The 23,093-nt window shown below is 37.1% G+C and overlaps 1 protein-coding gene across 6 annotated transcripts; it reads right to left on the reverse strand.

The window, feature by feature from the left end:
- Positions 1 to 6,496: 6,496 nt before the first annotated feature.
- On the reverse strand, positions 6,497 to 20,342 carry LOC138310257 (uncharacterized methyltransferase YdaC-like). Of its 6 annotated transcripts, none has more exons than XM_069251385.1 (5): positions 20,070 to 20,339; positions 19,526 to 19,615; positions 10,960 to 11,037; positions 9,548 to 9,683; positions 6,497 to 9,030 (listed from the first exon to the last, which is right to left on the reverse strand). In XM_069251385.1, the coding sequence occupies exons 2-5, from the start codon at positions 19,532 to 19,534 to the stop codon at positions 8,588 to 8,590; spliced, it is 666 nt and encodes a 221-aa protein (XP_069107486.1). In that variant the 5' UTR covers positions 19,535 to 19,615; positions 20,070 to 20,339; the 3' UTR covers positions 6,497 to 8,587. The 6 variants fall into 6 exon arrangements, with proteins under 6 accessions (XP_069107486.1, XP_069107485.1, XP_069107489.1 ...); XM_069251389.1 differs by lacking the exons at positions 6,497 to 9,030; positions 9,548 to 9,683; positions 19,526 to 19,615 and adding exons at positions 14,929 to 15,036; positions 15,584 to 15,719; positions 17,567 to 17,647 and having other exon boundaries at positions 20,070 to 20,342; XM_069251387.1 differs by lacking the exons at positions 6,497 to 9,030; positions 9,548 to 9,683; positions 10,960 to 11,037 and adding exons at positions 12,316 to 15,036; positions 15,584 to 15,719; positions 17,567 to 17,647 and having other exon boundaries at positions 20,070 to 20,342.
- Positions 20,343 to 23,093: the final 2,751 nt, after the last annotated feature.

The following is a 23,093-nucleotide window of genomic DNA, read 5'->3' on the forward strand; positions in this document are numbered from 1 at the left end:
CTACTAGGGTCCTAGGGGAACCTACATATGAAATTTGAGAACAATCCCTTCAATACTTTCTGAGAAATAGCCGTAACAAACTTTAACTATCAAAATCCAAGATGGCTGCTTGTCGGCCATCTTGTTGACCGATCAGTCCCAAAATGTAATATGCAGAACTAGGGTCCAAGAGGAACCTACATATGAAATTTGAGAACAATCCCTTCAGTACTTTCTGAGAAATAGCGGTAACAAACTTTAACTATCAAAATCCAAGATGGCTACCTGGCGGCCATCTTGTTGACCGATCAGTCCCAAAATTCAATATGCACTACTAGGGTCCTAGGGGAACCTACATATGAAATTTGAGAAAGATCCCTTCAGTACTTTCTGAGATTTAGCCGTAACAAACTTTAACTATCAAAATCCAAGATGGCGGCTGGTCGGCCATCTTGTTGACCGATCAGTCCCAAAATGCATTATGCACAACTAGGGTCCTAGGGGAACCTACATATGAAATTTGAGAAAGATCCCTTCAGTGCTTTCTGAGAAATAGCGGTAACAAACTTTAACTATCAAAATCCAAGATGGCTACCTGGCGGCCATCTTGTTGACCGATCAGTCCCAAAATGCAATACGCACTTCTAGGGTCCTAGGGGAACCTACATATGAAATTTGAGAAAGATCCCTTCAGTACTTTCTGAGAATCAGCCGTAACAAACTTTAACTATCAAAATCCAAGATGGCGGCTGGTCGGCCATCTTGTTGACCGATCAGTCCCAAAATGCAATATGCACAACTAGGGTTCTAGGGGAACCTACATATGAAATTTGAGAAAGATCCCTTCAGTACTTTATGAGAAATAGCGGTAACAAACTTTAACTATCAAAATCCAAGATGGCTACCTGGCGGCCATCTTGTTGACCGATCAGTCCCAAAATGCAATATGCACAACTAGGGTCCTAGGGGAACCTACATATGAAATTTGAGAAAGATCCCTTCAGTACTTTATGAGAAATAGCGGTAACAAACTTTAACTATCAAAATCCAAGATGGCTGCCTGGCGGCCATCTTGTTGACCGATCAGTCCCAAAATACAATATGCACAACTAGGGTCCTAGGGGAACTACATATGAAATTTGAGAAAGATCCCTTCAGTACTTTTAGAGAAATAGCGGTAACAAGAATTGTTAACGGACGGACGGACGGACGGACGGACGGACGGACGGACGGACGGACGGACGGAAGGACGGACGGACGACGGACCACGGACGAAAGGCGATTTGAATAGCCCACCATCTGATGATGGTGGGCTAAAAAAAAAAATCTAAATATTTGGTAATTCATAATGTATTTGAATATTCATAGTATTTTTTTCTATTATTACAGTTCTAGTTGCCATGATATCCGTCCGGCGAGATATATGCATTTAAGCAAATTTTAAATTTTTGACCTTTTTGACCTGTTTTTCTACAGGAAACAGCAGCTAAAGCGCAGTTATTGAAAAAAACCTCAACAATTACTGAATATACAGACACTAAGGTGCATATTTAGGCGATATATAAATTTTGTTCAAGGATGCGCTCTATGATTTCTAGAAAAATAGCAGAAATAGGCAAAGAATATCAAATCAAAATTGTTTATAAAATTACATATATTTCGGAAAGTTACCATGGTAACTACATCTGCAATGATGTACTTAGTATTTAAAATTCAACAATTCAAAGACTAAATAACAGATTTGAAAAATTGACAGATTTTGGGGCCTTTTCGGTATTTTTTCGTGTCTCATAATATTTTGACGCCTGTACGTCTCTCGCTATTTCGTCTTTTCAAGGAGGAAAAAAACCGCGAAAATCATTAGATGCTTTCATGGACATATTGGACAATTGATCAACATGTCACGTGAAATAATCCTCGTGCAATTTCAATTGTTATATTCCTTATCATTTATTATTACGCGACAACGGGTCAAATCAAATCTAATGTCAAATCTATACAACTACTAGGCCGATGAAGTTGCTTGTAAATTCTGAATAGGAAAAGTAAATTCTGAATAGGAAAAGCAAATTGAAATTGATACACTTGTAGAGTCGCAACAGTTATTAGCTTACTGTTGTTACTAGAATTAATATCACCTCTTAACAATTTTAAAATTAAAATAATTTCATGTTATTTTCATAACGCGGGCCGTCTTACAAGCAATTACTGCGCCAGACGGCAAAACTTCACTGTTAGCGTAGATTATGCAAGGAATCTTGTATTTGTTTGGTGTTGTAACCCTATATCTTAGACTATCGATTTTCAATTTACATGTGTAGACATGGGTTTTAGGAAACTTTTAATTTTTGTTTCGGAGATCATTGAAGACCGATAATGTTGTTGCTTTCTTGTTTATGTGATGTTTCCAGGACAGGTCTGCAGTGAGTTTGACTTCGAGGTACTAGCTTGAATTGGATCTCATATATATACAACGATATAGTGAGCATTGCCATCGTTTGGAATGGTACAAGGCCTTGGTTCCATGGGTAACTTCCTAACCATTTCCTCTGTATTTCACGGGTAACATCCATCCATTGTCGTTTTAATAAGCAGATATAGTTTTGTACTTTGATGCACATCAAATTAATCGAATAACGGTACACTGTGGTTGACTATGTGGTTTTGAAATTGGGCATCGCTCTCTCTGTAGTTGTCAAAGGTAGTCCCATACATTCTTGTGGTTGGTACTTTTTTCTATTGAACTGCTTCCCGTTTTACTATGAGATAATAACTTGTCTACGGGTGGATAGATAACGACAATGACAGTAACCCATGAAGTTTCGATGATGATTTGTACTGACCCGCAACACGCTACACTTGTCTAGATAAAGTCCATATACGTACACAGGGCGTGATCCCAGTTTGACAAGATTGTACCTCAACATTTCAGTATCTTCTTTTACTCTAACTAGTCTTCTGACGTGCGACCTGATATTATTTAGGAGGTGTGTGCAGGGAAGAGGGTGGGGTCGTCGATAAAAGGCAGGATAGGTAGAGGTCTTGGACAGTTCTAATGGGAGACCCCATACCTCTGACAGCTTTCCCTCTATCATGACTTGCTGGGGTTTTCGTTCCGTTAAACATTTTTCAAGAGTGAGGCAGTTACTTATGCCATATCTAATTTATTCAGCAACCGTTCGTGTGGGTTCCAGCGCAAGACCTTTGGAAAACGTTTTGACAATCGTTCAGGAGTTTGTGTATGTCAATGTGGTTCATGAATGACCCACTTGACACGATCACGTGTTCCTGCTGACTCTTACAACAATCACATGTATGGGAAACGCACCGTTAGTAACTGTCTTTTCAGATCATTTTTTTATACTGTCCTCTTTCACACATTCAAGGACAAGGTCGCCGGACTACTTCTTCCACTTTGTTTGTAATGGTGAGGAAGGGTAATTCTCACCAAGGCGAGAACCCTGACCGGGACTCACTTGTGTTACCGATTTCAAGGTTTTGCAGTCGTTTTCTTTCTCCTCTCTCTTGTACAACGTTGTTCTCCATAGAGGTATGGTGTTCCTGGCATACCTGGGACAGATGTACGGTCCTCCCAGGTGATTGGTATTGAGAATGTTTGGCTTATCATCTGCGGTTGAGTGTATTTAATTTCATTTATCGTTTTTCAAGAGGTGGGACGTCAGATAGGTCTTTCCTCATTGCTTATCGCCAACTAGCCTTTTAAGACTTTTTATATTATCATTCCCTACTATCAAGATGTTTTACAAGCTTTGGAATGCGTTTTTCGTGTGTTAAATCGCGAGGCTTTGAACTTATCACGATATCATTTGATTACTGTGTCTGTTGTTGTTTCTTCTTTAGCCTTTTGGTAGCCTTATTGTCATTCTTATATTTCCATGAATCACGTCGTCATTACATGCGGCGACAATTGTCTCGACGTCAGTCATTGACTTTGACGCATTGCGACGTTCCTATGACGGCAGCGCTTTGGAAATGTTTCTATATAGCTGCCTTTCATAATGGTTCGTTAAATCATGAGAGAAATATAATGTTACACGGGTCTGTCAAGTTGACAGGGATGTTTCAACCCTCGTTAAAGCCTCGGAAGCCTCGGGTGACAAGCCAGAATCTTTCACTCGAGTTGAGATACCCTTGTCTACTTGACAGACCCGTGTAAGATTCTGTTAGTCTTTGAACCCATTCCTATCTACCACAGTTGCTCGCCTTCGTTTCACTCCGTCGTCATTACAGACAGAAGGATATTGACTTTGATAGCCCAGAATGTTGAACCCCTAACCCCTTAAAATCTTACTAGGGGTATACTTGTGAATTATTTGCCGTGGTCTTCTGTAGTCATTTCAGCACTTTTAACATCAAAGTCTTGTCAAACTGTTAACGAATCCGTTTGTATGATGTCAACATCTCCTTTACAGTGAAGGAAACTGGACTTGAATCTATACAGACTGCATTATGATATGAGTATCCGAATATCATCTCTATCTTATTCAATTCCACAGTGTTACGCTGTTAGTAAGCACAAGATCCAATACTGTCTGTGCTGTACAACTTGTTCCAGCAATGAATCTTCCGCCATATTTAGAAGTTGAATGTTATTTGAGTTACATGTAGCTGCATTTTGCTTGACACTTTCCTTTGTCCCGTCAATATCTACCAAGTTGAAATTATCCCAATCCATATGACATTTACAGCTGATCTAATGCTGCATCATCTTCCTGACATCCATGTAGTTCACATGCCTGGTTGTCTGCCCCTCGGCGCCACATGTCAGTTTCCATCATCATCAGATGGTCGTCAACTATCATCAGATGTTTCAACCCAAAACCACGACATCCTCCAGTTGTTTGGTCAGTAGTGGTGGCCAATCCACTACTCGATTGATCCTGACTTCCATTCCAAGTCGCCTCGACAGTGCAATAACCAGCATGATGCTTTCTCGGCAACTTCACCAATTCTTCTCAAGGCTGATGACAATGCCTTCCCCTGTACTTCTAAATGTTGCAGGGGTCTGTTCGTTGACTTGGCTGGGAACCCCCTGCATCCAGCCTCGATCGCGAACAGCCATGCATTCCATCCTTTCTCTTCGCAGCCAGCTATTAGATCCGCATACTTCAAACTCTTCCTTTCATGCGCCTCTTCACAATTTCCTTCCAAGACACTATGAGTTCCACTACAATGATAGTTCTGGACTGGTTCGATACCAGAACCATGCCTGGACGTAATGTCGTCTCCACTATTGTTGGGAAAACAAGCTTTCCATCCAGATCGACTTTGAACTTCCAGTCCTTTCCTCTATCCAGCAATGATTTTGTAGCTGATTTCTTCCATTCTACTGTCTCACATTCGCTTACAAAAATCTTCAGATTTTCAGGTATTGACTTCGGGTGTTTTTTTCTCCTTTCTTACTGATTGTCAGCACGTGTAGGACCTTATCGTGACGCCATCTGTAACGCCCCTGTGTCAAAGATATCCGACACCCTGACAAGTTGTGGGCCATCGATCCCTGGCTCCCAAAGAGCTGACATGATTAGTCATCGGTAGGTCTCCACTGGTGAAGATTTGCTGGGGACGGCAGTGTCTCATATACCGCTCTTAACAAGAATGCTGTCCTGTACTGGACCTTCCTCTACACTTCTGACATAGATAGTCCAACTTCATCCACATCCTTGCTTTCTCAGCTCAACAGTTTTTTACTTTCTGTTATCTTCCTCTACCCGCCAAACCTCGCTCTGAACCATTCTGTGCCTCTCTGGTATTGATGCACGCTTTCACTATTAAAAGTGCTGCAACCCTAGTCCTTGCCATACGCTGCACGTGTTTCCAAACACATCACGTAGTTCCAGCATACTTTAAGCCTGGTCTACAGATGTCCATGATGACCACTTTCTTCCTATCCTTGTCTCGACTACTGCTCCACTGACTCTAGCATCTAAGGAGTCCCACATGTCATGACTAGGCGTCACTTTGCTACCTTGAACTCCTCTACTATGGATGAAAGCGGTAATTGTAGCTGGTTGGATTTCCCATACAACCCAATGGAAATAAATCCTGGTGGGACTCCAAGCCGTCGTCGCAGAACTCAAATTTTGTCACTTGGACCTTGTAGATCAGGAACAGCCACATCAGCCTTGCCAATACCCCATGCTGATAAATCTAAGTTTTGTACTTCCCAGGAAGTCCGCTCCATCTACCTTTATACATGACATTGCTTGTGATAGAGCCATCATTATCGAGTTGTTATCTGAAAGTGATTCATCAAACCATTTCCCTAAGCATCTTATGGTATTGTTGACAGATATGGGAACCATCTGATGAATATTATACAAACAGAGTAGAAAATCTCTAAACAAGATGGATTCCTATTACCAGGTGTTTGAAAACCCAAGAGTCACTGCTCTGTTGTTTGTCACAAACGACACAAAAGATAGGCGGTGACTTGTGGATTTCCGATTATGTATTATCTAGAGGTCTATAAAATGAAGTAACATAAAGATCTGTATATATCTTTTATATACATGTTTTACTCTTGCCAATACTAACTCAACTTCCTTCTCAACTTAAGTTCTTTCAGCTGATCACCATGGAAATCGGTGGAAATGAGTAAGAAGACCCAATCTCCATTACCATTCCGATTCTTTCCTAATTTGACCCAACAGAGCATTTAGGTATCACAAGGATCTGTGAATTAGTTACAGTTTATATAATCATGGCCCCCATCAGACACAGGGATCTGTGAATTAGTTACAGTTTATATAATCATGACCCCACCAGAGTACCCATAGACCATTTCAGAAGTTTTAGGGGTATAGATAAAAAACCGTCAAAACTCCTTCTACCATAAAATATGGGACTAATTCTCAGTTCTCAGATCCCTGTGTATGGTATTATTCACAAGTATCATGTAAAATATGATTTTAGATCAAGACACATTTAAAACATCTAAAATGATATAGGGGCACTGTGGTGGGTCCAGATTAACATAACCTGTAACTAATTCTCAGATCCCTGTGGTCAAGTCAAGGTTTGGTAGCCAAGTTTACATCGTACTTAACAAATATGCAGGCACTTTTGTTTTTACATTTTACCAAATATGCTACTTTTGCATTAACTTCACATTTCTTTGACTGAACTTGTTTACTTTTACTTTTAAGTGTTAAAAACTGGATCACAAATGGTAGTTTCTGGGGTAATGCTAAATTGCAATAGATGCTAATATCAGATACATGCACATGTTTTAAGATTATTTTTAAAAGACCTTGGCTATCAAAATGTTCTTTTTCATTTTTCTGACATTTAAAACATGATAATTTTCACCACAGTTTCGTGTCAAGTCCAAAGACTACAGCTGTACATGTATCCTCATGTAAAAAGTTAACTTCACAAACTTTTGTTGGAACAAGAGCTGTTGGAGAACAGCAAAGCTCGCCTATTCAGAAGAAGTTGATGTTCAAGTATTTACTATTTAAACATGGAAATATGACAAATTAACAGACTCGAAAAACCCCTAAAGGGCCCCAAATTGGTTGTATTATCACATTCAGCATCCATACACATTAGGAAAATAAAATCATAAACATTTATGATGACTTATGCTTAAAAAATTGACAAAATAGAAATTTGCTCAAAAACTTTAACATGGAAATATGACAAATTAACAGACTCGAAAAACCCCTAAAGGGCCCCAAATTGGTTGTATTATCACGTTCAGCATCCATACACATTAGGAAAATAAAATCATAAACATTTATGATGACTTAAGCTTAAACAATTGACGAAACAGAAACTTGCTCAAAATCTTTAACGTGAAATGGGACACCAACGCTGACGCCGACGCCGATGCCGGGGTGACAACATTAGCTCCCCTATTCTTCGAATAGGCGAGCTAAAAACTGATATACATGCATTTACACATCATTTTCGATTTCCTTGAACATAATATTTTGAGTACTCATATACAGAAATTCCAGTTATATTACCTGTTTTTCAACTATCAGGCCTTCTGATTATAGGACTAGACCTTCTGGGTCCATCAGAATTTAATGTGGTCACCATAAAACTACATGTAGCTTACAATCATCAAAAGTAAAGTTGAGTGAAAGAACACATCTGTCCTTCATTCTCCATCCTCAATACTCAAGGGGATACTCTCACTGACTTTATATACACCCCTGGGATATGTCATAGTAAAACTAAAGGCAACAGACGACACAGGTTATTTGATCCTGTACTTCACTGGTTTTGAAGTTGGGGGTCCATCTCTCTGTAATCTTCAAAGGAAGACTTTGTAGGCTAGTGATGGTCAGTTTTGTTCTGCTTGAAAATTCGGAACTTAATCTAAGACAGTGAAAAATAATAGCATCAAAAACAAATATATTTCTTCAAAACAACAATTTGTTTGTGTAAGATAAACTCAAAAACTGCTTAATTGATTAGAAAAATAAATCTATGAAAAAGTTACAATCTGATTAAAATACAGATCCTAATAATCATTATTGAACAGAGATATATGGATCTGTGTTTAATCAGACTGGGAAAGGTTATGACTTGTAACAAACTGTTCCTTTAAGGAGATTTATCAATTTGTTTGGCTTCATATTTCTGATTTTTTTGCCAATATGGCGACAAGATTATCTCCAGTTTTTTCATGTTTGAATTTTTTTGTTTCCACTTCAATAAAACCACATGAATCCAAAGCGCTTAAATACCGATCTAGGGTGGGGTCTCCGACTTTTGCGAAGAACCCTTCAGCCTGGATATGCTTTACTCGTTCGTAGTTCATTGCGGTTACCATGACACCACCAGGCTTCATTACACGATGGAGTTCGTTCATTGCCTTGGACATATCTGGCCAGAAATAGTAACAGTTACAATGAAAAATTCTGTTAAATGTATTTGATTGCAGGAAGGGCATGCTTGATACATCTCCGTGTATCAATTTCACTTTTCCATCACTTATTCCTTTTTCCAATCTCTTTGTTGCAATGCGGACCATCTCCTCGGAAAAATCTACGCCATGAATTGTTCCTTCACCACCTGCAAAGCAACCAAATATTATTGAAGAACAATTTTGTTTCGAAAAATCGGGGCGAGGGGTGGATATTACATGTACCATTGTGATAATGGTAACCCCTGGAGTATTGAGGATGAATTTATGGATCAATGGAGAAAGTACGATTTAATATAATTAAAATTTTGTGATCCAGCAATAAAAACGTTTACATCCATTATAAACTAGAACAGTCATCCAGAAGACCAACTTATACCCTCCCTCTTTTGTATTAAAGAGGCAACACTTTCACAAATGAAGGTACCTGGTCAAATGTAAATAATGTACATGATTCTCTCTCTTCTAGTATCGGACTAATACCCTTAACTAGCGAAGTTGACAACTATACTTCACATAGACTATTGCCATTAAGTATCATTGAAATCCCTTCAGTAGTTGAGCAGGTGTAGTTGGTCGACCGTTTTGAGACAAAAGGGCCAAACTCATGATCAAGAGGTATTTTTGTATTTCGATATAGATTATGCAAGTTAAACATGAGTATACCTTTGACAATGTTGTAAGCTGCCTGGACCCCTATACCTGGTCCAAACCCGACCTCTAATACTTGGTGATTAGGTTGTATATCACAAAGACGGACAGCTTCTAGTTCAATGAAGCCATTCTTCTTTTCAAAATTTTTCTGAAAAAGGTCATAGCTTTTTAGGCAATAAAATAAAAAAGCATAACAATAATTATAAAGCTGTTCATATAACGGTTAATCAAATAATTTGGTTATTTGCATAAAATTATACGGTCCTAATTTTCTTTATTTTTTATTTCAACATGTTTCAGTTTTGCAAGGTATTTTGTATACATCAGACTATCAAGTATATCAAATAAACATAAAATATTTCTAATATAAAAAACACTCTCAAGAACTTCAAAACAAATTATTGACAAGAGGCCCAGAGGGCCTGTATCGCTCACCTGGTTTGTAATGCCAAGTAATGTTCTGAATACAGGTTCATTGTTTCTTTTCTGAAGGAATTTTATTATTAACCTCTAAATCCCCTTATGGGCCACACCCCTCCTGCACCCAGGGGGTCAGAGCAAAAATTTATACAAGTTCTGTTCCCCTTCCCCCAAGGATGTTTATGGCCAAATTTGGTCACAATCCAAGCAAAACTCTAGGACAAAAGCTGATTTATAGGATTTACCTCTATTTCCCCTATTGGGCCCCGCCCCTCCTGCCCCCGGGGGACCAGAGCCAAAATTTATACAAGTTCTGTTCCCCTTCCCCAAAGGATGTTTGTGGCCGAATTTGGTTACATTCCATTCAGAACTCTATGACAAGTAGCGATTTAAAGGATTTACCTCTATTTCCCCTATTGGGACCCCCTCCTGCCCCTGGGGGATCAGAGCCAAAATTTATACAAGTTCTGTTCCCCTTCCCCCAAGGATGTTTGTGGCTAATTTTGGTTACAATCCATGCAAAACTCTGGGACAAGTAGCGATTTAAAGGATTTACCTCTATTTCCCCTATTGGGCCCCGCCCCTCCTGCCCCCGGGGGGTCAGAGCCAAAATTTATACAAGTTCTGTTCCCCCTCCCACAAGGATGTTTGTGGCCAAATTTGGTTACAATCCATGCAGAACTCTATGACTAGTAGCGATTTAAAGGAAATGTTGACGGACGGACGGACGGACGGACGACGGAGACGGACGCCGCGCCATGACATAAGCTCACCGGCCCTTTGGGCCAGGTGAGCTAAAAATCAATTTGGTGTTTAATTAGGGTTCCACATCATGATGTGGGTGCCTATCTTATTACCGTAAACAGGTATTCCGTCTCCCATTTGATTCTATCCGTCCGTCCATCAGTTTATCCGTTTGCTTATTAGCTCACCTGGTCCAAACGACCAAGCTTATGGTGAGCTTAAATTCCATATGGTGAGAATAAATACAGTCTAGAACCAACCTTCACGAATCGTCCCAGGAGTGTTGCCTCTGGCTTCCGTAAGTTACGGCCAATGGCATTGATCAATTTAGACTTCATCTACAATAAAATTTACAGAAATATTCAAATAGATTTTTTCCGTAATAAAATCTGACTGAATAAGTTGTGTCAGAACATTTTTTTTATGCGATTAACCGGTTTTATTGTCTGAAGACATTAAAATCCTGCCAGGGTTTGGGAGTGTAAAAATGTCAAGAAATCTGTTAGCCAAACTGGGTCTAGTTAATGAGCATTCCTTCACTTTAAGAATTTAAAATTCTCCATAGGAAAGCATTAAATATTTAGTTTTTCCTTAACTGTTGTATAATGGTTTCCAATAGGAAATGTTACAGAATTCCTTAAAGGTAAGAATTGTTCATGAAACTAGGTCCAGCTCTGAAAGTGATCCCCTAATGATCACTTGTGTAGATTGCGATAATTATTCATGCCAAAATATGTTCATGGGCAGAATACCTTGGGTGACCAACTAGTTATGGTGTCAGACATGTTACCGTAATAGTGACAAGGCCTCTACTTCAGAAGCATTTCTTTTAACCTATGTTAATATGGTTTGATTCCACAAACTGAGTGTGGGTCAGTCATTTTACAACTAGGTTTTTAATTACGGTCCTCAATACACCGGGGGGTTACTATCACTTGCTATATCCACCCCTGGAATAATGTCATAGTAAAACTTAAAAGAGTTCAGGAGAAAAAAACTGACCAATCACAGGGCTGCAGAGACTTCCTTTGAAGATTACAGATACAGTGAAGCCCAACTTCAAAGTCACAAAGTCAACCACATTATACTGTTATTCAATTATGATGATGTACATCAAATGACTAAACTACCTGTCTCATTTATTATCACAAACAGCCTTCAGGTTTGTAATGACATAATCCAGGGTGGATATACTGAGAGTGATAGTAACCCCTGGAGTATTGAGGATGTGCATAATGCATGGGCGTATATATAGTCAGTGATAGTAACCCCTGGAGTATCGGGGATGGCCATAATTAAGGGGTGTATATATAGTCAGTGATAGTAACCCCTGGAGTATCGGGAATGGCCGTAATTCAGGGGTGTATATATAGTCAGTGATAGTAACCCCTGGAGTATTGAGGATGTGCATAATGCAGGGGTGTATATATAGTCAGTGATAGTAACCCCTGGAGTATATGGGATGGCCATAATTCAGGGGTGTATATATAGTCAGTGATAGTAACCCCTGGAGTATCAAGGATGGGCATAATGCAGGGGTGTATATATAGTCTGTGATATTAACCCCTGGAGTATATGGGATGGCCATAATTCAGGGCTGTATATATAGTCAGTGATAGTAACCCCTGGAGTATCAAGGATGGGCATAATGCAGGGTAGATATAATTATAGTGATAGTAACCCCTGGAGTATCTAGGATGGGCATAATGCAGGGGTGTATATAAAGACAGTGATAGTAACCCCTGGAGTATCGAGGATGACTGTGGATCGGTGATTGTATGTCTGTGTACTCTATCTCCATAAAAGGAATGCCATTAAATAAACTTGGCTGTTAATTGGACATAAAATGTATACAAAACAAAACTTTTTTTCTTTTTAATAAAAAGAAAACACTTTATTTCAAAAATAATAAAATCTTTAAATTAATGTAAGAAATTAATACATAACAAAATGTTCTGATTGTAAAGCAAAATCAATAAAATACAATGGAATTGAAATGCAATTTAAATACTTAATTAAACACATACTAAACTTTTACATACATGTATCTTTAAATTTTATCTCGAAGTGAACACATTGTACACTTTTGTGTAATTATATGCTGCCCAGTCATTTGTCTAATGCAGGTGTAAAAATCATAGACATGGAAACATCACACATACAATATGGTTATGTAATAAATAACATTCCAAACCAGAAGAAAATGTCTGAAAATAATTCTACTTGACCTTATAATTCTCTGAAAATTAAAGATGCTCCACTGCTGACAAATGGTATTTTTTCACTATAAAAAACAGGAGCAGACGATTTAGTAATTTTCTTCAGTTACAAAAGTTACTTACTTTACATCATTACCACCATTGAAAAGTTTGAGCTTCTACTTTTAATTCAAGTCAAAAATATGAAAAATAATTAATTGCATCCCGAAAAAATTCCGTGATACTATATCCTATATGGAATGAAGTACTGATTGCGCATGCACCAAAGGCAAATAAATTATTTTATATTATTTTTTGTGTTAATGAGGCATATATATACTATTAAACACCAATTATTGTTCAAATGATGAATGCCATTTTTGCTCTGTCGGCGGTGGAGCATCTTTAACAAAATAAACAGGAATATAAAGTACACAATAAATCAATTGACCTAATTTAATAATTTTCAATGCTTTTTGAATAATGTTAACTATGTCATGATGTAGTTAAAAAATGTCAGAATTATTTAAAAACAAAATAGTTTTGTCAAAGCAAATCAATCAAACAAGTCACAAGAAGTTACAAATTATCTCCCTTTGATTTCTTCCTCGATGATTAACCCTTAATTCTAATCCAAGAAGCTACAGATTATATCCCCTGTTCTTTCCCTTCTTGGAGTTGTTAATATGTTGTCTGCAGTATTTATAATATCTGTAAGTTACTATAGCTAACAATATTACAGACCTTCATCATATTTGTCCCCCTATATTTTTCTTTTTCTTTTATATTTGGTATTGTAGTCTGCAAACATCATCAATTTTTTTTATCTAAATGTCCATTTCTTGAAAATATACATTGTAACTACATGTAGTCTAAACTGAATGCCACCAAGATCATCAACATCATCAGTTTTTTTATCTAAATATCCATATTTTGAAAACATACAATGTAACTTGTCTAAACTGAATGCCACCAAGACCTGGCATATTTGGGCGGACGGAACAGCCAGGCTTCCAGATTATACAGGTTTCAATTACATACTATAAATTAAGAAGTAAATTATATACTGGAATAGATCGCGAAGTGGATTAGTTAACGATCAATTTTGACAATTAATGTATATTCTATACTAACATGTTTAAGAAACATAGTAAGTTACAAATTATTTCATGTTGATTTTGGTTATTTTTTATGCCCCTGCTTGACTGGTTCTTGCCTCAGTTACCTCCCTAACATATGCTTCACTGAGAAACTGTAGTGAGTAACCATCCTGAGTAGAAATTCCAACTCCACAGTGCGCATCATTTCTGCACATGATATGCCAACATTGAGATGGCTACTTCTGGTCAGAGAACACAACTTCATTAACATCATTTCTATAAAAAAGTACACTGAGCTCTGGTAGCATGAAATAATTTCAAATTTTAAAACCTAATTTACTTTTGTTTAACTATTGTCCAAATACAGTATTTATTATTTACGTTAAGATCTTTTGCTTAATGTGTAAAGGGATTTTCAACATCTAAAAAAAGTGATGCCAGCAAAACGGGATGTGTAGATTGACCAATCATGGTTACCCGCTACTGGTCCCTAGTGAGCAGAGTACAGCCTAGCGAAGAGTAGAGAACTAAGGAAAGGGAACCAGTCTATGCCCATGCTAGAAATTGTCTCCCTTGTTTTCCTCTTCACCGGAGTTTACTTAACTTTTATCACCAACAAATGCAAAAATTGCTTCATATTTATGTCCAGATGCTTCATGCTGTAATGTTTCCATTTTCACGTCACGGAATCCAGCTAATTTCAAAACGTTTATGTAATTCTCCGGATCAGGTTTGCCATATTGTAATAAATTCTTTTCCTGAGCGATTTTGACAGCGTTTAAATTCAATGTGGTGACCATCTTGCCTCCGGGTTTTATAATGCGGTGAAGTTCTTTAGAAGCTTTCAACTGATCCCCCCAGAAGTAGTAACAATTACAGTGAAACACACGATCAAAGGTGTTAGTATTGAATGGTGTTTTAGTAATGTCACCTTGTTCTAGTTTTAATTTTCCGGTCTTCAGGAATTCCGAGTTACGTTCTGAAGCCGTTTTCAACATAAAGCTGGACATATCAATGCCATGCACCATTCCACTACCACCTGAAAGAAAATTATAAAAAAAAGTTTTAGTTTAAAAATTAATAGAGATATTTCTATACTTTGGAAAACAAAAGGCACATATGAGCTATACTGTTAAATGAAAAATTCTTACTGAACTCTCAATTAGTCAAAACATTTTTATTAACCCATTTACACCTGAAGGCACATGTTCAAGACCTGGGACAGTCCATTATAAAATTTCAGGGGGGAATGGATAAAGGCTGGCATAATGACACTATGAATACCAAGATGTCTGCAGGAAAACATGCTTTTAACGAACCTCAGGGGAACAACAAAAATATTCTAGAGTTACCTCCCTTCTGGATAGGTATCGATTGCAACGACATTAGTTTGTGATTTAAATTCAGATTGTTTTCTCTAAAAAATATGATGTTACACTCACAAACACATGGCGCTATAATTGATACCAACTGCATGGGCAGATAACTCTGCAATATGCTAAATACAGAATACAGTGAATCACAGAAGCTGTCAGTTTGTGTGAAAATTGGTATTAATTATTTGATGCCACATTACTTAGGAATACCTTTTATAATTTTACAAGCCGCCTCTATCCCGATACCAGGTCCGAAACCGACCTCCAGGACATGGTGATCCGGATGTATGTCCGACAGGCGGACCGCTTCTGTTTCCAGGAAAGCATTGTTATTCTCCAACTGTTTCTGTAAAATAAACATAAGTGAATGAAATTAAATACAACATCAATCAATAATGTTGCCATCTTGGATTATTAATGTCTATAGTCAATGTCTGTTGTAGACATAAGTCAGACAGCTAATAGTAATTAAGGAGCTTTTCTTATATTCTGTAATTTATTTTTCTATAGAGAATTTTAAATTCAGGAATTAGTAAAAGAATGTTCGTGAAACTGAGCCTAAGTCATCAATGATCGCTGGAGTCAATCCACTACACATCATATGGCCAACGTGAAATTTATTTATTTGATATGAATGACATTGAGGGTCTTACAGTGGCTATATGTATTGTGATTTTTTTCAATGAGTTTAATGAATTTCATATTATGTAGGCATTCAGCCATGAGTGTAAGAATCTATTGATCACATGAAGTATTTGTGGAAATATTGACAAAAATTTCATCTGAAATATCATTTGTTATTATATAAGAGTGGCGATGCTAGGATTTGACGTTTCTGTCTACAGAGACAATCGTGCTACGTCGTACTATTTTGATTAATGACATAAGTAAATGCAAGTGACATCCCAATAGTATTATTAATTAAAGATGCTCCACCGCTGACAAATGGTATTTTTACTCTATCAAAAACAGCAGCAGACGATTTAGTAATTTTCTTCAGTTACAAAAGTTACTTACTTTACACCATTACCACCATTTAAAAGTTTGAGCTTCTAATTTTACGTCAAGATAAAAATATAAAAAATAATTAATTGCATCCCGAAAAAATTCCATGGCACTATGTCCTATATGGAATGAAGTACTGATTGCGCATGCACCAAAAACAAAATGAATTATTTAATGTTATTGTTTGTGTAAATTAGACATATATATACACAATTAAACACCAATTACTGTTCAAATGATGAGTGTCATTTATGCTCTGTTAACGGTGGAACATCTTTAAATATGTCTTACAATATTTATGTTATATTTAATTATGCGATAAAAGATATCTTAACATTCTTAATGTAAATGATTTCCCTTACCATGTGTCCTCTACTCCCTACCCCTACACTCTACCCCTATCCTGTACCATCTACTCCATATCCTCATTATCTTCAATCTTCTACCCTTCACCCTCTACCCTATATCCCTTACCCTCTACCCTATATCCCTTACCCTCTACCCTTTATCCCTTCCCTCTACCCTTTACCCTCCAACCTGTACACCCTATCCTCTACCCTCAACCACCTAGCTTGTACACCTACTCTTGACCCTCTACCTTATATCCCTTACACTCTCCCCTTTATCCTTTCCCTCTACCCTCTACCCTGTACCCCCTATCCTCTACCCTCAACCACCTAGCTTGTACCCCTACCCTTTACCCTCTACCCTGTACCCCCTATACTCTACCCTCAACCACCTAGCTTGTACACCTACTCTTTACCCTCTACCTTATATCCCTTACCCTCTCCCCTTTATCCCTTCCCTCTACCCTTTACCTTCTACCCTGTACCCCCTATCCTCTACCCTCAACCACCTAGCTTGTACCGCTACCATTTACCCTCTACCCTGTACCCCTATCCTCTACCCTCAACCACCTAGCTTGTACCCCTACCCTCTACCCATACCATCTACCGCGTACCCTACAACATTACCATCTACATTCTTTCTCTACCCATATCTTGTACCCTTACCCTCTAACCTATACCCTCTTCCCTCTACTCTATAACCCTTACCATATACCCCTTACATTGTACCCTCTACCCTATACCTCTACCCCCTAACTCTTCATGTATAGGGTACAGTGTAAAGGCTACTAAAATCATTTATGTATACATTCTTACATGTATAGCTGTGAAGAATACATACAATTACTACATTTCGGCCAAGGAAACTGTCCTCAGGTACCTTGTAGTTGCGAGCAAGTTTTTCCCTGTACCAATCTATAATCTGTAAAGAAAGATTTTATGAAACATTGAGAAAAATTAATTAACAAGAGGCCAAAAGGCTCTGTACAATACCTCCAATAATATTAATGACCATTATTCAGGCTTGATAACATACTGAGTCAAATAAATGCAGTTTTTGGTATAAGGAGTTCGGCTTTCCTGGGACTACACGCTGATCCATAGCATAACGAAATAAGAGAGCACTATTTATTTCATATAAGGAGGATCTCTCTTCTGGAAACTATCAATTTAAGATACCATTAAAAGCACATTATATTTAACATCTTATAAATATGCGGAATAAAAAGAATAAACTTACAGATATTTCCTTCCTGCAGTGGTATAATTTTGACAACTGTTTTCAACTGTGCATTCGCAAATCATCTCAATAAAAATAACCGAAACAGGAGAAATCAACGGCTGATTCAAATAAAATGGCAAAAAAAATTTTAAAAATTAAAAAAATACAGACAAACAAACAACGGCATCATAAAGTAGTGTACAAAACTTTAGTTTTTTTTAGTTAAACATCAAATTAATAGCTAAGGGTCATTTATATTAGGACATGGCAGGTTTGTTGATGGAGAAAAACTGGAGTATAAGACTACAAGGGGAAAAAACCACTGACCAGTGGCCAGTACCTGAGGTGGCGGGCTAGTGGTTATAGATGTCGGGACATCTTAATCACTCAGCTATCACTGTCCCATCGAAGTAAAGCAAGATACAGTTTTACCAACTGAGGCAATTTTCCCGAGTTGACCTGCTTTTTTTTTAGACATTTTAGAATGCATAATATGGATAGATTATCCATGAATAAATGACAAGAACTGTACCCTGTAACAAAAATATTCTAAATTGAGACATTTTCATTTCTGCCATTTCTCTCTTCAGTGACACATCCTAGCATGGCAGTAGTTTTATGTAGTATGTAATATAGACTGTTTAAGATTATCAAGTACTGTATTCTACCAAATCAGCACCCCTATCCCTATAAGCAGCCGCCTCAATTGATCTAATAAAACTTTAATTGAATGCAGACTAAAAATATGTAAACTGTGGATTTTGATTTCTTTTGCAAATTGAGTGATGGCTTACTTTGGGCAATAATTCTATGAAAGACTAGTCCAAATTTGGTGTGCACCAGCCTCTTATTGGGCCAAATACAGTGGGTATTTGACAAAATTGATCAAAACCCATCCACATTCAAGGGAGATAAGAATGGCATCACAAGACGAACCGAGAGAAAAACCCCAACCTTCAATCAGTACCTGGCAACTGTGCTATGCCTCACACGGGTTTTAACATCATTCGCAACTGTAAATTCATAATGAATTGTTCCAGTCTTGAATCAGAAGAGTCCAAATGTGTATTCAAGAGTTGCGATTTGGAAAAGGAAGAAAAGATGTCCCTTAATTGTATTTGCTCTGCAACTGCATCCTTGTCACTCCAGGGGTTACCTTCACTGTTGTTTTATATCAACCCTATCTCCTTTAATGAATAATTGATAACCTATTTTCTCCTGAACTGCCTTCAGTTTTACTACAAGATAGTCCAAGGGTTGATATAACGGCAGTGAAAGTAACCCATGGATCATTGAGGGTGCCGCTGCCCCTTTCCCTGGGTTAATACAGTATTTATTACTGTCTGAGCATGAAAGCAATGTACACTTAATTTCCATTACAACACCAAACACCACTGCCCCTTTCCCTGGGTTAATACAGTATTTATTACTGTCTGAGCATGAAAGCAATGTACACTTAATTTCCATTACAACATCAAAAACATGTAAATCCGTGTGGACATTATCTTTACATTTGTTGCAATTTTTCTACAAATGGCAACTTCATAAGATTTATTTTTCATATGTAAAGGTACATACCTGGTTCATTTTAATTAGTTCTTTTAACCTGGATATAAACAAATTTCCTAGTGCTGCAGTCCAAATTGTCGAAGATGGTCCTCAAAATGACTTAGGGAATTCGAAGGTATGTTTACAGTGGCCAGGGTTCATGTGTTTTATCAGTAAAAGACTCGGCTATCATTTTATTTTGTATTTAGGTCAAGAGCTCAAGGCTTCTCTACATGCACAGTGTACGTGCTATCAGGTAGCATACACTGTTCATGAATCTGTTTTGGTGAGGCGGGAAACCAAGGTGCTTCCATGACAATATTGTATGTGTTAGTTGGATATACACCGTACATATACAAGTATATGACGTATTTCGAGTGCTTTTTTTTTTTGTTTTTTTTTTTTTTAATTTTTTTAACTTACAAAATATAAATAATATTTATGCTATATTTATCAATAATATTAATTGAAACAACAAACATGTACATACAAAACAATGTTATCTAAAAACAATCCACGACTTGATTCATTGTTAGGCCTAAGTGACCTAGGTATCAAAGCTCACTAGGCCTACCTGATTCATATTGAATAATGCTGTTCCTCAACAATGATTGAATGAAATGTGATCGACATTAAAAATGCGAGCCTCCAAATGCTTCCGAAATCGTATTGTCAGTTGAATTTTCTACCTCCTCTGTGCCAAACAAAGCGTTATAATTCAACTGGGACTGACAGCAGTTTCAAACCATGCATCGGAAGTCAATAAAGGGAATACAAAAATGTATGCGTCACTGCGTAAACACTCGTAACGTCATCCGCCATTTTGAACACTAAACGATAGGCCTATCACGTGACTACCAATCTGATTAAAACAGGAATAATTTCGTACCGCAAAACTAATGATAAACTTACGTGGTATGATGTTGTGTCATTAATGCTGTGGATGTATTGAGTTATTCTATGAATTACAACAACAGACGATTTCGATCTCTGTAGATTCAGGAGTTCCCCAGGGAACAGTACTCGTGTGGAAGTTTTGATTCATTCATTCATTCATATCTTTATTCCTCCGTAAACGAAGAGTTACATGAACATATAAGAATACAAACAAAAATAGGTGCAAGGTACTAACAAAACAAAAAAAGGTGAGATAGCCATTTTAAGGAAAGGAAGAACACAAAGCAAAAAAGTGAAAAGGAAATAGAATAGAAATAGTATCATTATTGTAATCTACCGGATGGTGTTAGTTCAAAAGTACGACTCTTTGCAGATGACTATTACCTGTTACTTTGCATCCTGTCTCTGATAGTAATAAAAACAACACAAGCGAGAACTGGCCAAGATTTAATAACATCACAACATATAACCATACAATGAATAACAAACTACAATACCATCGTAGAGAAAATCAAAGTACTGAAAGTACTAAATGGCTCGGTCTCGAGGATAGGAGGAATATATTTCTAAGGTCAATACTACTGTAGTTTTGTACAATAAGAAATAAATTTGGCTGGTGTTCCTTCCAGTCTGGACTTTTGAGGATTCCTTGGACACCAAGGTGTAAAATAAGAGACACATACTAAAATCTTGGAAGCCCATTCTAATATTTCCTACGATGTTATATGTCAAATGATTTTATAGCACCTTTAGCATTTTCCTTGTTAATTTGATGTTAATGAAAATATCCATTCTTAATGACTATTGTCATCAAGTTCCTGGGACCACAGTATCAGTTAACAAGTATTGTTTTGCAGCAGAGAAAGACAAGAGGCAAACTTTTCTATGTCAAAATGTCTTAAATATATAATATGCCTGTCCTCTAGAAGACTTATCAATATCACCATGTGATTTTTGAATAAATTGGTCAATTGGTCTACTTTTAACAAGTTTTGTAATTATTTCTTTTGTAAAACAGCAAGTTGATTGATATTTATTTTCAAATCCCCATACCTCTGATGAGTATAATAAAACTGTCATTACAAGTGAATCAAATATTTTCAGTTTAAGATGAACAGGAAGAGATACATTCCTTTATTTCTCATAAATAGCAAACACCGATTTAATTGTTTGTTCAGCAGGTTTTTCCCAATATTCCAATTCCAATATCATATACCGTAAACTGGATAATTTCTGGTATAATTTGCGCAGGTACTTTTTAGGGCTGAAAATGCTTAAAAAATCTACTATCAGTATATTTAGCGCATCAAAAAAATGGGGAAAAACAATGTCCAGGGAGTCCCAAAAGCGATGTATGAAGGTGACAATTTCAATGCAAAATGTTCCCCATAAATGCTTGACAACTTGCACAAAAAATGTTGTATTTAGAAGAAATAACATATGAAAACCGCATTGTGTTTGTTTTCTTTTATTGGCCACCGTAACCTGAAACTGAAATATTTAGCAGATGTCCAAAACATTGGCGGTCTGGTCCGCAGTACTCCGTGCACATGTCAATGTTTTAAGATATTACACATGAATAGTAATCAGGAATATTTGAAAAGAGTAGAATATATTTACTTAAATTGGCACAATAAGTAATTAGTGCGTTTGAGATCATTAACAATCAACAGCAATCTGCTAGCGGATACGTAGTTTAGCTTGCAACAATCACAGTGTGCATAATTTGTCAAGATTTGTAAGACAAAATATTTTTTTCCACCAAGTAAGATTCTAAGTCATAAAGGTAGATTGAAAATAGGAATGGAGATAAAATAACCAGATAAATATTTGTAGCGGGATCAGACTGGGTTGATTATCGGTGATCAGGTAGCTCAGTCGGAAGAGCTACATTTTCTTCTCTCCTGTTACAGAATTGGCACCCAACTAAATAACCAACGGCTGTGCTGTTTGAAAGGGTCTCGTATGTATTCAAAAAAGGAGGGAGGAGTGTAGCGGGACTGGACTGGGTCGATTATCGATGACCAGGTAGTTCAGTCGGTAGAGCACTCAGCTAGTGTTCGGAGAGTCCCGGGATCGAATCCCGGTCTTGCCGCTACATTTTTGATTGATTTAAAGGCAGTTCATGTGGTGACCGAAAAAAAGGTAAAATCAATACTTTCAGAGTGATCAGGGAACATTGATAGTCAAGGCGGGGAAGACATAAGACGATCTGTGTTATACAAATTAATGTTTAATTGATTTTCATTAAATTGTCTCGAAGGTGATGATTAGTGTGTTATGAACGATAAGCTTAATATGTTTTTGACAAAAAAATATAAACAGCTAATGTCATATTGTGTTTTAAATTTTAAATAATCTTTTATTTATTCATTTCATTTGTCATAGAATATAAACAATTTGTTTTACAAATATCAGGTATATGCTTAAATCATATTACAGTTAAATTCACAATAAGGAATTTGAAGATGATGATAGTAATTATTTTCGGATTGAAAATGATTACAATGTTAAGCTTCCATAGTTGAAAATTACTTCTTTTTGTTCACACAATTCTTCTCCTAGACTGTTTCCAGTTGAAATGATACATGCATGCTGACATTCTGTAAAACATAAGGAAACAATAAATGTTTTAAGATTACGCCATGTTTCACCGTCTGTCACGTGCTATTTATCAGTAGACCAAGTTTGTTCAAAATTT

The sequence above is a fragment of the Argopecten irradians genome, chromosome 16 (assembly GCF_041381155.1).
Source record: "Argopecten irradians isolate NY chromosome 16, Ai_NY, whole genome shotgun sequence".
Classification (NCBI taxonomy): Eukaryota; Metazoa; Mollusca; class Bivalvia; order Pectinida; family Pectinidae; genus Argopecten; species Argopecten irradians.